Source organism: Phyllostomus hastatus, unplaced genomic scaffold, assembly GCF_019186645.2.
Source record: "Phyllostomus hastatus isolate PE091 unplaced genomic scaffold, TTU_PhHast_1.1 phas_scaffold_12, whole genome shotgun sequence".
Lineage (NCBI taxonomy): Eukaryota > Metazoa > Chordata > Mammalia > Chiroptera > Phyllostomidae > Phyllostomus > Phyllostomus hastatus.
In genome coordinates, this window is record NW_025334007.1 from 10,141,999 (window position 1) to 10,157,945 (window position 15,947).

General features: G+C 38.1%; 1 protein-coding gene and 1 long non-coding RNA gene across 2 annotated transcripts in view; one reads left to right on the forward strand and one right to left on the reverse strand.

Moving 5' to 3' along the window:
• MBTPS2 (membrane bound transcription factor peptidase, site 2) overlaps nt 1-5,792 on the reverse strand; it is a 44,304-nt gene extending 38,512 nt beyond the window's left edge. Inside the window, exon 1 of the mRNA XM_045855946.1 lies at nt 5,597-5,792. Coding sequence (XP_045711902.1) covers nt 5,597-5,671 — 75 coding nt within the window. The 5' untranslated portion in view covers nt 5,672-5,792. The remainder of the gene's footprint in view (nt 1-5,596) is intronic.
• A 187-nt stretch (nt 5,793-5,979) lies between these two features.
• Nucleotides 5,980-10,695, forward strand: LOC123829873. Its single transcript, XR_006787672.1, has 4 exons — nt 5,980-6,076; nt 8,438-8,506; nt 8,589-8,736; nt 10,560-10,695. It is a non-coding gene; the product is annotated as an uncharacterized LOC123829873 (long non-coding RNA).
• The last annotated feature ends 5,252 nt before the right edge of the window (nt 10,696-15,947 follow it).

The window sequence follows — 15,947 nt, forward strand, 5'->3', positions numbered from 1 at the left end:
AATCAATGTATACATCATTAACAAAAGAGTTGTATGACCTTATCAATAGACGTAGAAAAAACATTTGATAAAATACAACATGCATTTATGATAAAAACCTCAATAAAATGGGTATAGAAGGAAAGAACCTCAACATAATAAAGTCCATATATGACAAACCCTCAGCTAATATACTCAATGGTGAAAAACTTAAAAGTTTTCCCCCAAATCAGGAAAAATACAAGAATGTCCACACTCACTACTCTTATTCAATATAGTACTAGAAGTCCTAGCCAGAACAATCAGTCAAGAAACAGAAATAAAAGGTATCCAAATTGGGAATGAAGAAGTAGTAAAAGCATCACTTTTTGCAGATGACATGATTCTATATATATTCTATAGAATATCCTAAAGCTTCCATCTAAAAACTATTAGAAACAATAAACAAATACACTAAAGTTGCAAGATACAAAAATCAATGTACAAAAATCCACTGAATTCCTATACTAACAAATAACTTTCAAAAAAGAAATGAAAAACAATTCCTTTGTAATTACAACAAAAAGAAAATATCTAGTAATAAACTTAACAAAGGATGTGAAGAACCTATATACTGAAAACTACAAAGCATTATCTAAAAAGATTGAAAAAGACTCAATGAAATGGAATGATACTCTGTGTTCATAGATTGGAAATACATAGTTAAAATGGCTATAGTACCCAAAGCAATGTACAGATTTAATGCAATCCCCATCAAAATCCCAATGTCATTTTTTAAAGAAATAAAACAAAAAAATCATCAGATGTTTATGGAATGACAAAAGAACAGCCAAAGCAATCCTGAGGGAAAAAAAAAAGAACAAAGCTGAAGGTGTACTACCTGACTTCAAATTATACTATAGAGCAGTCATAATCAAAACAGCATGGCACTGGCAGAAAAACAGACACACAGACCAATGGTACAGAATTGAGAGCCCAGAAATAAAACTACTTATATGGGCAAATTAAGTTTTGACAAAGGAGAGAAGAAAGCCTCTTCAAAAAATGGTGCTGGGAAAATTGGAGAGCCACATGCAAAATAATGAAACTAGACTACAGTTTGTACCCATGTACAAAAATAATTCAAAATGGATCAAAAACCTAAATATAAGATCTGAAACAATAAATTACATATAAGAAAACATAAGATACTAAACTCATGGACCTTGGTCTTAGAGAAGATTTTATAAATTTGACACCAAAGGCAAGGGAAGTAAAGGCAAAAATAAATGAATACGATTATATCAAACTAAAAAGTTTCTGCACAGCAAAAGAAACTGCCAACAAAACAAAAAGGCAACCAAATGAATGGAAGATAGTATTTGCAAACAACAGCTCTGGTTCATATCCAAAATATATAAAGAAGTCATTCAACTCAACACCAAACATCCAATTAAAAAATGAGCAGAGAACTTGAACAGACCCTTCTCCCTAGAAGATGTACAAATGGCCAATAGATATATTAAAAGATGCTCAACTTCACTAGCTATTAGGGAAATGCAAATCAAAGCTACAATGAGATACCACCTCACATCTATTAGAATGGCCATTATCAACAAGATAAGTAATAAGTGTCACAGAAGTTGTAGAGAAAAAGGAAACCCTCATTCACTGCTGGTAGGAATGTAAACTGGTACAGCCACTATGGAGATTCCTCCAAAAATTAAGGATAGCATTACCATATGACCAACAATCTCTCTTCTGGGTATCTACCTGAAAAATTTGAAAAATTTATTTGCAAAGATATTTTCACCCCTGTTTTCATTGCTGCACTATTCGCAGTGGCCAAGATATTGAAACAACCAAAATGTTCTTCAGTAGATGAATAGATAAAGATGTGGTAAAATATGAGGCCTGTCCATAAGGTATCCAGCCATATGATATGAAAAATAGAGACATTTATTGAAGATACAAGGTACAAGAAATATTGTACATAGGATGACGCTTCAGTTCCCTTCAAAGCAGGCCACCTTGGGACCTCACACAGTTCTCCGATTGCCATCAGCTGCCCCATCGTCTTTTCCTGAGTCTCGTTGAAGGTCTGAAATCTATTTCCTTTCAAAAGCGATTTTAGTTTTGGGAAAAGCCAGAAGTCACAGGGCACCAAATCTGGGCCGTAGAGGGGCTGACTCACCTGGGGGATTTGATGTTTCACCAAAACAGCCCCCACTGACTAGTACAGTGAAGTTGTCATTGTTCACACATGAACATTCTAGCCCGCTCTCCTTGGCTATCAGCTAACATGGATGTCGTGCACTGTTCTAATTACATTAACAATGGCTAGACTTTTCCCAGACAGACCTCGTATACTATGAGATACTACTCAGCCATAAGATGAAATACTGCCTTTTGCAATAACATGGATGGATCTTGAGAATATTATGCTAAGTAGAGTAAGTCAGGCAGAGAAAGCTAAGAACCATATGATTTCACTTGTAAGTGGGATATAAAACTGAAACTCACAGACACAGACAACAGTATGGTGGTTAGTGGAGGGAAGGGGATGGGGGAGCAGTAAACTGTAAGGGATCAAATATATAGTGATGCAAGATTATTTGACTTTGAGTGGTGGGCACACAATGCCATATACAGATCATGTATCAGAAATCTATGCTTGAAACCTATATAGTCTTATTAACCAATGTCAGCCCAATAAATTTAATAAAAATAAAATTTACAATTCTATTGATTTATTTATGTACTAAGTCTTTGAAATTCAGTATGAACTTTACACTTACAGCCCATCTCAATTCAGACTAGCCCTATTTCAAATACTTGACGGCCACATGAAGTTAGTGGATACCACATCGGACAGAGAGGTCTAGAAGCCTTGTTACCACAGAAAGGTTTTGTGTTATAATTTTAAAAGACCCAAATCAATCCAAGAGGGGACAGGTTAGTTGGAATCAGTGCTTTCTATTCTTTTCTGAGCAACCCTAAGAAATTAGGCTGACTTAAATCATGTAAAAGTACAAGACTTATCAAAAGCCATCTTGGTCTCAGTAACTTCTCTTACCTTCTTCAAGGTTGGAGGGATAGTACTTATATACAGCCTCACAAGAGCTTTATCTTTAGGGAAGTTTGAAGTCCTTGAGTAAAAATTACAAATAACGTAAGGCTGTTTAATATACACTGACACTGACCCCTATTACCTCAGTTACAGAAAGTACAATAAGTATTTTGTCATATCAATGTCCATCCGTTTGAGAAACTTATCCATCTCTAGAAGAATATTTCACCCCTATCACAGCCCTAAAAAATGACTTGAGTCAATATAGGTATTCGTTTGCCTTTGGACCTGTAATGTTCTCTGCTCTCAAACTTCAGGTGAAGTTTTTGAAACCTGCTTGGTTTCTAAGACTTGGAAAATGAGAGCAACAAACCCACTCAGCAGATGTCTACTGAGGAAATCCTAAAACAGCGGTGTCAAACTCATTTTCACCGGGGGCCACATTAGCCTTGTGGCTGCCTTCAAAGGGCCGAAATAATTTTAGGACTGTATAAATGTAACTACTCCTTAACTGTTAAGGAGTTGAAATTACATTCGGCCTTTTGAAAGCAACCCCCAGGCTGATGTGGCCCCCGGTGAAAATGGGTTTGACACCCCTGGCATAAAAGAACCAAGAGTAGGACAGCAGACCATGTAGGAAACAGAGGAGGTGAAGGTGCAGGCTCTGAAAACTCTGCATTCCCCAGGCAGACTGAATGAGAGTTAGGTTTTTCACTCAAGTAATACTGCTATCTTAGGGAGCCAGGGGCTGTTACTGAAACTAAAGTGCCGTCCTGATCACCTCACACACTTGACTAGAGACTACAGAGGTTTTAAAAAAACTTTTTATCCTGGACTTTTGTCACACATGCAAAATGAAGAAATCATGTGGCTTTGTGTTTTCTAAACAAAATCACTGTTTAAAGCAGTGGCCTGTATTGCTTATGACAGGCTAAGCACTATGCCAAGTGTGGAGGAAGCACGTGGGGAATCTTATGAAGATCCAAGATTCTGATTCTGTAGTCCAGGAATGAGGACTGAGATGCTACATTTCTGAGAAGCTTCCAGATGATGCAAGTGCTGCTAGTCCTTGAACCTCAGGTTGAATAGCAAGGCTTTATATAGAGAGATGAACTAATGTAATCTTCTCTACAATATCAGGAAGTCCTTGCTATTATTATCCCTATATTAAAGACGAAGAAACTGAGGCACAAGAGAGTAATTTGCCCAAGGTCACAACCACTAGGAAGTGGGAAGAAGCCAGCCCTTGCTTTCCAAGTTCAAATGTAACAAGGAACCAAAAGGATCATTTCATTTTACTATTAAACCTAAAACACACAATTTAAAGTATTTAAAGCAGTATTCACAACATGGTTCTACTACTCATAATTGAAACTTTTTTTTATAAAGTCGTTTCTTTTTTTCTTTCTTCTTTTTAAGATTTTATTTATTTATTTTTAGGGAGGGAAGGGAGGGAGAGAGGGAGAGGGAGAGAGGGGGGAGGGGGGAGGGGGGAGGGGAGGGGAGAGAGGGGGGGCGGAAGGGGAGGGGGGAGGGGGGAGAGGGAGAGGGAGAGGGAGAGGGAGGGAGAGAGGGAGAGAGGGAGAGAAAAACATCAATGTGCGGTTGCTGGGGGTTATGGCCTGCAACCCAGGAATGTACCCTGGCTGGGAATCGAACCTGGGACACTGGTTCCCAGCCCGTGCTCAATCCATAATTGAAATTTTTATTAAACATTTGAGAATGTGTATGACTTTATTCCACACAGTTACCCTCACCCTCCAATATTCAATTCCAAAAGCTGCATGAAGCATGTGGTCAAACGTTCATAGTTTTTTCTACTCTTCTTAAATAACTGGAGAGTTTATCGTGCACCCAGAGAGTGTGTGTGGGTGGGGGGAGTTAATATGAAAAAGGAGTGTAGGGTGCAAGTTAGAATTCGAGAAGTCAGAAACAAGTTATTCAGACCTTTGCTACTAAGTATTTACTGTTTTTAAGTACGGGCTGTAGACTAGCGAACAGCATTGGGAGCACTTAGGAACCGGTTAGGAACATAGTATCTTAGGCTCCGCCCTGACCCGATGTATCAGAGAAGGTGCATTTTAACCGGAACCCCATATGGTCATGTGTACTTTAAAGTTTGAGACCACCGATCTAAATTACGACTCGATTTAGGTTCATTCCCATGCCAGAGTCTCTACAGGGTCGTGGCTTTAAAGACAATGAAGGGGAAACAATGCCCTTCCTAGGCGGACATTTTATTTTCCTCCCTGGGGGACCGTCGCGGACTATGGCAGGACCCAGTCCCTCCCAAGACCACTACCGTAGCCTCTCCGGCCAGACCCGAAGGCTACGGACCGTGCACCGCCCCGCAATGCGACGGCGGCTCCCGCTCAGACCGCCACACCCCTCCCGCGGCCTGCCAAAATTACTCCAAGGGCCCGCGCGCCACGCGGACGGCCGCACGTGGGCTCCGGCCGCACGGCTTCCAGCCCGGAAGGCGCGAGGTAGGAGAAGAGAAATGGCCTCCGGCCTTGAGCCCCGGCCCTGGGTAGCGCGGGGCTTTGGCCGTCAACTTGTCGCCCTCACCTTCAGCACCAAGTCGGTCAGGTAGACCGCAGTCCAGCCGCCCACCACCACTACTACCAGCGACACCGGAATCATGGTAGCAGCGGAGGAGCGGAAGAAAGGCGAGCCACGGCGTCCTCCTCCCGGCGAGCCGTGCAACAAGCCGACCGCTCGGTGCCTACAATCACACCATCTGCGCAGGAACAAAGCTGTTATCGGCTCCTTTCTCGAGGTGGTGCCGTTTCCCACCGGACGTTTCCGGTTAAACACAGACGGACGTGTACGCGCCGGAACGGGAGGCGGGGGCTTATTTTTGTGGGGCACTGATTCGTCGTCGTTCCAGCACCGGTTCAGCTGAAGCTGCCAGCCCTCTAGCGATTTCTTAGGCTTTGTCCCTCCCTGCTGTTTGTTCTCCATTCTCGTCGGTTCTGGTCGGGGGTTTGCTGTTGTTTTTATAATCTGCTGAAGATAAATGTCTGCGCCTCCCATACATTGTAATAGGTATCCAGGTTTAATTTCTTTTATTCTTTTTATTGAAGTGTAGTTTACATATAGAGAAATCATAATACAGATCTCAACCGTTCATTTCCATAATAACTATCTGTGTACTCTAAACAAAATAAAGAAAATTTCCATCTTATTAATTTCGCTCCTGGTCAATCCCCCCTTCTTTATGTAAATAGCATCATACAATAGGTACTCTTTTTGTGTATGCCCTTTTTTGCTTATTTTACAGTTGTTTGTATGGAAATAATACAATAATTAATAAGTAGTACAAGAATAAACTTTAGCGTACTCACAACTGTAAACTACTTTTGCCCAACCCTGTATTTTAGAGCTGTAGGGGAGCAGAATTTGCGACTCTAAAATACGATTTTTTTGGCATATGATTTTAAACTATTAAAAAAAATAAACAGAAATAAGAGGAGCTCTGAACACCAAGTAGAAGTTACTCTTTTGTAAGAGACATTTACATTTATAAAGGGCATCTTCATTTGCAAAAGCATCTCTCTCTCTGTGCCAGGAAGAGTAGGATGAATACATCTCTGGAAACTCTTATCAGTGGAGAAGGCAAAGACAAATCTGCATAACAACCTTACCCTTTACTGTGCCTTGCGTAACTGGCCTCCTCTTCTTGTCCAACATCTTTTGTTTTCAGCTGGAGGTGGTGTTTAAGGTGGTGGCTCCAGCTATTTTGGGGACTTAGTTTTCTTGGGTCTGCAGGTTATTAAACTTTGGTTGTTTTGCTCCTATTGTTCTGTCTCAGGTCAATTTAATTCTTTGACCAGCCAGAGAAATCTAGAAGAAAAGAGGAAAAAATTTTCCTCCTTGACCGGGAGAAAAATTTCATGTTATCAATCAAATTAGGGTCTTTTCTCAACCTCTTCTATTACAAAATTTAAGATTGGTGTTATGGTAAAAAAAAAAATGGAGCTCCGAACATCTTAATATGTTTTTATGTTGACATATACCTGATTATATATTGACTTGGAGTAGTGGGTCTTAACCTTGGCTGTACATTAGGATCACTAGGGAGAATTTTAAAATTTCTAAAATTTTGTAGCCTAGAGCAATTGAATTAAAATAGAAGCATGGAACCCACACATTAGTATTTTTTCTCCCCAAGCACTAGTATGTTTTTAAAACTCCTTATGTCATTTTACTGTGCAGCCAAGACTGAAAACCACTGAACTAGATGGTCTCCAATAGGAAGGAAAAGTAATATTTATGGAGTGTTTTTGTGCATTCTTTTAATGTTCGAGTCTTCAAAAGTTATTTGTTTTAACTTTTCTGGAAAAGCATCATCAATAAAAATACAAATATCCAAATACTGAAAACATAATACTATCTTCAGAACAAGTATCCCAAATAAAACTGCACTTCCAAAACACCCTCTAAAGTAAAAATAAAGTGTAATACTAGAGACCTGTATTATAGATATTGCTACTAATTTGCTTCACTTTCCATATTTTTCCTAGAGTTTTAATAATTTAGCACCGTAACTCTAGCTCCAAGAACCCTTATGATATATCTTATTGTATACGTGTGTATATGTGTTATTATGAAATGTTCTAATTTATTTTGAACATAGCTTGGCAGAAATTATAAGAGTTTATGTTCAAGTATCCTATGACTCCACAGTTTTCCATGTACAGGTGTCCCAAAAGTCTTAGTGCAGTTTTAGGCTTTGATAATTTCAGAAGTATAAATGCTAAATACTTACAAAAAGCATCACCTGAATGTTTACTGAAATTATGTTTACTTAAATTATATGACTATACTTAGTCATTTTGTGAATTTTGAATAATTACATTTTTAAAAATTTTATTGATTTATTTTAGAGAGGGGGGAAGGAAGGGAGAAAGAGAGGGAGGGAAACATCAGTGTGTGGTTGCCTCTTGCATGCCCCCCTCCTGGGGACCTGGTCTTTAACCCAGGCTTGTGCCCTGACTGGGAATCCAACCAGTGACCCTTTGGTTCACGGGCTGGCACTCAATCCACTGAGCCACACCAGCCAGGGCAAATTCTGAATAATTTTAAATTTCAAAGACTGAGTCCCTCTTATTGACGATGTTAAACATTGAATGAAATAAAAATTTATATATGTTTACTGTTCAAAAATTTCTAAGATCAAATAAGCGTGAAAGAAATTTAAATAATTTTACTTTCCAATGATGTTTTGCATGTTTGTAGAATTTATACTTCTGAAGTTATTAAAGCCTAAAACTACATTAAGACTACTGGTGCACTATTGTATTTGAACTGATCTTTGTTCTTATATAATTCCCATTGTTTTTAATACTGTTTTCCACTGAGAGGAGAATATTAACTTAAGAATTGAAATGTCTTCTCTTTTGTTAGCCTGAATCCTTGCCTGGACTACTTGCTGGGACAAGTACCAGATGCTGTGTGGCTATCTGATTACCCAAAGTATGTAGGAAATAAGTTGATTGGGTTTTTCTCTTCCAAACCTAAAAATCTACTTATTCATCTGACTTGGTGTTCTCATCAGGGACCCAGCAGTTAAAACAGAACATTGAATTGAATCCTGCTGGTTTCTGGAACTTATCAGTAGTGAAAGCCAGCTGGTGGCAGCAGAAGAGAAAAGATAGAGGATGCAAGATGGCAGCAAAAACATGCCTGAATTCCATAAGATCAAGGTATTTTTCCTCGAGTAATGATTTTTAAGAAAAAGATTTTATTTATTTACCTTTAGAGAGGGGAAGGGAGAGAGAAAGACAGGGAGAGAAACATCAATGTGGTTGCCTCTAGAGTACCCCGACAGGAGGGGGGCGGACCTGGCCCACAACCCAGGCATGTGCCCTGACTGGGAATTGAACCAGCAACCCTCTGGTTCACAGGCTGGCACTCAATCCACTGAGCTACATCAGCCAGGCCTCAGGTAACAATTTTAAGTAAAGGTTACATAGACAAGTTTTTATTCATATTACTTTTATTTAGAATTTTTTTAGATGGGCAACAAATATATATTTTAGCTGAATGCAAAATAGCTATTTGTTAAAAATCAGTATTTGGCTGAAGCAGAATATCAGTATCTTATAATAAACTTCTAAAATATCAGAATCAACATGAAATATTAAAATTAGATATTAATTTTAAAACTATTACACTTTTACTATTAAAATATTAATATTCAGATTTTTAAAGTTTGACATTTCCTTCAGGAATATTCATTTCTCATTGATATAAGCTAGTAGTTTCTGGGGTCATTCTACTCTACATTATGACATTATGAGTAAATTACACCAGTTTGGATAAGCTAGGTCATATTTAGGAAACAAACCCTAAAATCCCTGTAGTTTTAAAAAAACAAAGATTTATTTTTTTGTTTATGGTATGTATCCATCAGGGGCTGGCAGACTGATGGAGACTCCCCCTTTTTATTATGCCCATATCTTAAAATGAGGCTCAGGGTTCATACACTGTAGCAGAGAAGGAGAGGACTAGAGTGTTTACCACTGGCAGCAAAATGCTATGGCCCAGATATTCAGTTACTTTCACTCATGTTTCATGAGCCCAAAGTAGTCAGATAGCTGTGCCTAACTTTAAGGTCAGAAGGAGTATAATTCTTTTTTTTTTTTAAGATTTTTAAAAATTTATTTATTTTTAGAGAGGGAAGGGAGGGAGGGAGAGAGAGAGAGAGAGAGAGAGAGAGAGGGAGAGAGAGAAAGATCAACGTGTGGTTGCTGGGGGCCGTGGCCTGCAACCTAGGCATGTGCCCTGACTGGGAATCGAACCTGCGATGCTTGGTTCGCAGCCCGCGCTCAATCCACTGAGCTACGCCAGCCAGGGCAGAAGGCGTATAATTCTTTATACCTATGTATAGAGAAGAATATACCTGGAAATAAACAGTAGTGTTGTCTACCACATAAATAGATGTTCTCTTTTGAAGGGGTTCAGAAGAGGCCTCCCCAAGATGTGCTACTTTGGCATGTGGATTATTTTGAGCTGAAGGCAATCGAGTGAGACCCTGTGGGCTCAGAGAAACTTTTACTTCTCCCTTAAAGAATTTAAATTAAGGGCCTTGCCCATAATAAGAGTTATTACCACACATAACTTTTTATGACCAGGGCAAATTTCTCATTACCAAACATCTGCTCTTCTTACCTATCTTCAAGTGACCCTCCTCCCCTCTGAAGCCTCAGGGCATCTTACCTCATCCTTAGCTTGGGATGCCATATATCCACACTTTACTTTTCATCCCTAAAACTCTCAAGTATGTGGGGTTCCCGTACATATATGTGTAATTAAATTTGGTTATTTCCTCTTGTTAATCTGTTTCATGTTGATTATTAGATAAGCCAAAAGAACCTAGAAGGATAGAGGAAAATTTCTTCCTCCTCCACACTTTCACCTAAAGAGGGTAGAAGAGCAGATAATGTTTGGTCAGTGCTGCCATTATGGGATACTGCTATTGTTGATGCTGCCACAAAATTATTAAACTTTCCTTTCTCTTTAATAGGAACCAATTAAAGTAAAATTGATATCCATTTTGGTTGTTGATGATGGTGCAGTTTGGTTGAAGCAGTCCCTCAAATAGAAGCTTCTGGTACTCGTTGAAGAAAATATTTTCTAAATCTTTTCTGAAAGTATTGTCCTTGCTTACATTTTTATTCCTAATAAATTTGTGTTTTGCCTGTAGTTGCTGTTTTTACACAATCACATGAATAAAATTTGTCTTTAAACTGTGGTTCTAAAAATGTGGCTTTCAAGAAACCAATCATCTTAGTTTTTCCACCTGCATTTCAGTTTCATTTCATGTATACTGTATCTGCGTCTTCCTAAAGTTGAATAATATGAGAATCTTTTCAGTAGCTATCATGTAATAAATGCTCACACTCTGAAAATATTGGTTTGGTTACTTCTTCCTCAGGTTCCAGCAAACAAAGTACTTTCTTTGCAAGCAGTTTTAATAAGTTCAGATATATTGTTTTCATCTAAAGAACATATTATTGTGGTTTTGCTCAAGGTGGCTTTTAAACATGTAGTGGCTGCTATTTCACCTTGTTTAAACATCTTGTGAAATATATGACAAGGCAATTCCAAAATCTTTGGACATAGTCTATTTTTGTTTTTGCCTGAAGTATGATGAAGTGGCCCACTATTTTTCTGCTTATAGGCAGTTATATTGCATTCTGATTACAGTAATGAAGGGTATATGAAGAAAACATTGTATTCCTATGATTCCCAACTCTTAGTCTTTACAATGTTTGTTCTGTTATTGATAATAATTGACATGTTTAAAAAACTGATTTTCCATCTTATAAATAGTTCTTCATTAAGAATGTATTATATTGATAGTTGTGTGAGGCCTCAACAATTTCTCAACAATTAAACAGAAGCAGAGTCTAGTTCATTATTAATTTACTATACTATCAAACTTAAATGACTTATAGTCATTTCAGCATATCCAAACATCTGACATCCAAGTTAAAGTATCACATTTAGTAATATCAGAGCTTTTCTGTGCACAGCAGACTACAATTGAAAGAGTGTTTTTATAACACATTTTCTAGAATGAACTTAACACCTAGGATTTATAGCTTCTGCAAATATGAAAACTCATCATCAACTACTAAAAACAGCTCAGTCTATAGTAGGAATTGTAAAATATGATCTAAGGATCAAATCCAATCCTCTGTCTATTTTTTTTAAATAAGGCTTATTAGAACACAGCCATGCTCTTTGGTTTGTACTACCTATAGCAGTTTTACAACACAGCAACAGAGTTGAGTAGCTGTGAGAGACTTAATGGCTCTCAGAGCCTAAAATATTAACTATCTGGCCTTTAAAAGAAAAAGCATGCTGACTTGTGGTCTGTAGTAATATCAATAAGATTTTTCTTTAAATTTTAGCTTCCCTAGACATAGAACTACAATGAAATCTCTTGTATGAGTTTTCTCATAAAGTCTATTATTTTGAAGTTCAATAAGTGGGAATAAAATTTTGATAACTTGCTCTGCTCTAACACTTTAATCTTTTTTTATTGTTGTTCTATTACAGCTGTCCCAATTTTCCCCTGTTGCTCTCCCCTGCCCCACCCACCCTCCTAACACTTTAATCTTACACTTTACATTCTTTGTTATATCTAAATTGAAGATGATTTATCAAGAATGCTGTTGAACAGGATTTTGGAGTTTTTTCTTCTTATGAAATTTTCAGGTGGCTAACTGACATTCTGCCATTAATCTAACATTACAAGATGTGAAGAATTCCCTAGAGGGACATTTTCTTATAAGGCTTATGGCCTAAGTGGAAGTAAATAACAAAAAATTAAAGGTAGTTCTTTATTTTAGAGTTTGTTGCCACAGTATAACCTAAGAAAAGTCAAACAATGCAGATTCTTAATAATTGCTTTTCCTCATAAACTTAATAGGTTTTTTTTTAAAGATTTAATTTATTTATTTTTAGGGAGGGAAGGGAGGGAGAGAGAGAAAGAGAGAGAGAGAGAAACATCAATGTGCGGTTGCTGGGGGTTATGGCCTGCAACCCAGGAATGTACCCTGGCTGGGAATCGAATCTGGGACACTTTGGTTCCCAGCCTGCGCTCAATCCACTGAGCTACACCAGCCAGGGCAATAGTTTTAAAATCATAATTATTGTGGCATTTTACTCTTAAGTAGTTGGTATAGATTTTTTATTCAAGTGATATAATTTTACTCAGAAATCAAGCAAAAAATTCAGCTTAAATTACTTCACAATGCTATCTATATTTGAAAGAGTATGTGAAAATATTTTCAATACATTGGCATGACACACTTTATATTATTGACATTGTCTCTTTAATTATATATGATGATACCTACTGCATCATAGGTTTATTGGTTGTGCAAATTTTCAGGGATGCTAGAAAAAATGTTGGAATAGTGATTTGATAGCATTGAGGAGGAAAAATAATTTTCCCTCTATTCTTCTAGGTTCTTGGCTGAGACACCATTGTAATAAAAAGAAAGATTAATAGGAGAAAAAGAAACAAAAGTTTAATAGCATTTTATACCTCCTGTGTACATGTAAGATACCCAGGAAGACTGACTAACTCCTCTGCTGTCCCAGGCCCCCACCTTAAATACCATGTCCAGCTACAGACCAAAAATGCTGAGATTGGGAAGGGGTGAGGGAAGCCAGATATGGAAGGTGACCTGGAAAATCACAGTAAACAAAGGTAAGGCCGGTATGTAGATTTAAGCCATTGACTTGCGCATTGTTAAGAGTTTCTAGAGATTTAGAGCCATCCCCCTTCTTCCTGACACAGAGAGGAAGATACCCTTACAGATGGAGATTTCCTTTATAAATGTAAATGTATCTTACAAAAGGGTAATTTATACTTGATTCTTAGAGCTTCTCAGTGTCTGCTGTTTCTTTAAAGTAACCAGTTTAAAATAACTTATATGCCAAAGGGATGTGTTTTGGTTTCACATATTTTGGTTTCACATATTTTGCTCCCCTTCTGCCACTTTGATTCCAGAGGCAAGGCTCAGGGGCAAAACAAATCCCAAATCCCAAATCCCAATTCCCAAAGTCTAAACTAAACTGCAGTTTATCCCTGTTATTTAACTTGGCAGGCTTTAATATTAATCTCATATCACTTATCTCAAAATATCTTAATTTCTCTCTTATTTGTAGATGATAGTTTCATAGGGTCTATTATTCCAGGTGGAAAGTTGTTTTCACTCAACATTTAGAGCATGTTACTTATTTTCTGACTTCAATTGTTGCTGTTGAGTCAGTCCAGCTGTTTCCAGCTGTTGCTTCTTTTAGGAAATCTGTCTTCTTCCTAGCTTCTTTCTAGTATTCTGAGTTTGGTTTTGGTGTACCTAGGATTTCCTTTTATTTCACTTGCTTGGAATTTGGTATATGAGTCAGCGTCCAGGCAGGGAAATGGAAACCATGCTAGGCACTTTAAAACAGAGAGGATTTTGTAAGGGAATTGGCTACACATATATTAGACAGTTGAAAGAGAAACAAAGGTGAGGAAGCCAGGAGATTAGAAAGCAGAAAGTAGCTAGCACATCCCTAGGGCTCAAGGCACCAAAGAGAGGAGGTTATATTACCAGAATCCAGCAGGGGAAGGGTGCGGGCCACCATTCCAGGGACAGTTGGGCTATCAGGCTGGATGGTTAGAGGAAGTGCTGTTACTAAGGGTTTGGAGCCAGAAGGAGAAAAAGGAAGAGAGCAAAAAATGAGAGAAGAAGAACTGCTATTACCCCCTTCCTGCCTGTTCTATACTTGACAGACATTTACTTGGGTCTCTCCAGTGTTTGGCAATTATGAGTAATAATACTATGAACATTCTTATGTATTATATGATATTACACACCAATAAGTGCCTCTTATTGGTGGAATCCAGTGGGTAGCCAGCTGCTAAAGGGGGCTGGGAAAGTATTGCAGATACCCAACCCTCACGTTGCCTTGCAGGGAATAGAAGGATAGGTGTGGAGCTGAAAGCTAGGTACGTAACCAGCACAGTTTAGGTTCCTGAGTTTTTGGATTTGTCATCATCAAACGTGACAAATTCTCAGCCATTCTCTGTTTGAATGCCCTCTCTCCCTTGTTCTTTTTTCTCATTTTGAAAGTCCAATTATATGTAACAGCTTCTCTAGCCTCCATGTTTACTTCCCTTTCTTTAATATTTTCCATGTCTTTAATTTGCTGAATTCTGGGTAATTTTTTGAAATCTATCTTTCAGTTCATCATTTCTTACTTCAGCTGTGTTCAGTCTGCTGTTTTGAACAATTTATTGACTTTCTAATTTCAATTACTTTATTTTCCATTTCTAGAAATTATATTTGTTTTTGTTTCAAATCTGATTTACTTTTTTAAAATTTCTGTTGTTTCTTAGTCATATTTTAATTATACAGATTAAACATGCTTATTATATATGTATTATGTATCTGATAATTCCAGTATCTGTAGCATCAGCAGGTCTGATGCTTTGCTTTTGCTAATTGTCTCTCAAGATGACTTGCCATTTTTTCTTTTTTAGTACATACTCATGTTTGTTGGAACTCTATCTGGTAGAAGTACTTAATGCCTGAGCTTAAAGTGAGTTACTCCAGAGAGGATTGGCATTTACTTTTACCAAGTACCTAAGGGCCTCACTAACCTGGGCTCACTTAAACCTAAATCATTAATGCCACAATTTTAGGTTATGGATTGGAAGTGTGGTGTCCAGTTGTGGTAGGTTGCTCCTGAAATGGCTCCAATAATCTCTGCCTCTTGATAATCATGCCTTGTGTGGGCTGGACATAGTGACATGCTTCTAATAAATTGAATATGGCAAAAAGGATAGGATGTCTCTTCCATGACTAGGTTATAAAAAACAGTCTCTCTCTCTCTCTCTGTCTCTCTCTCTCTCCTCACTTACTTGCTTGCTCTGATGAAGCAGGCTACTATGTTATGGAGCTGCACTGTCTAAAGGTCCTCGTGGCCAGGAACCAATAGCAGCCTTCAGCCAATAGCCAGTGAGGAACCAAGGCCTTTAGACCAATAGCCTGCAGAAACTGAACTCTACCCACAACAGCATGAGTCCACTAAATAATAACTTCTTATTCTTCCCTGCTCCCATAACTTCCTATGGGTCTCTTCTAAAGGTTACTGTACATCTTTGAGACTATACCTGCTGAACCCCAGATAATCTCAGATCCCAGGTTGAGAAAAATGGTAAAAGACTATAAATTTAACATTGGGGACTTACCCCAGGGAAGTGATATTGCTTACCTCTGTGTTGTGTGCCCATAACCAGTCCCTTTTAAAGATGACATGTGCTGCCAATATTCATATTTTAGGAAACTGCAATTTGGCTCTTCTGCCATTTCCTAGAAGCCATGCTGATTCTCAATTTTATTTTTAC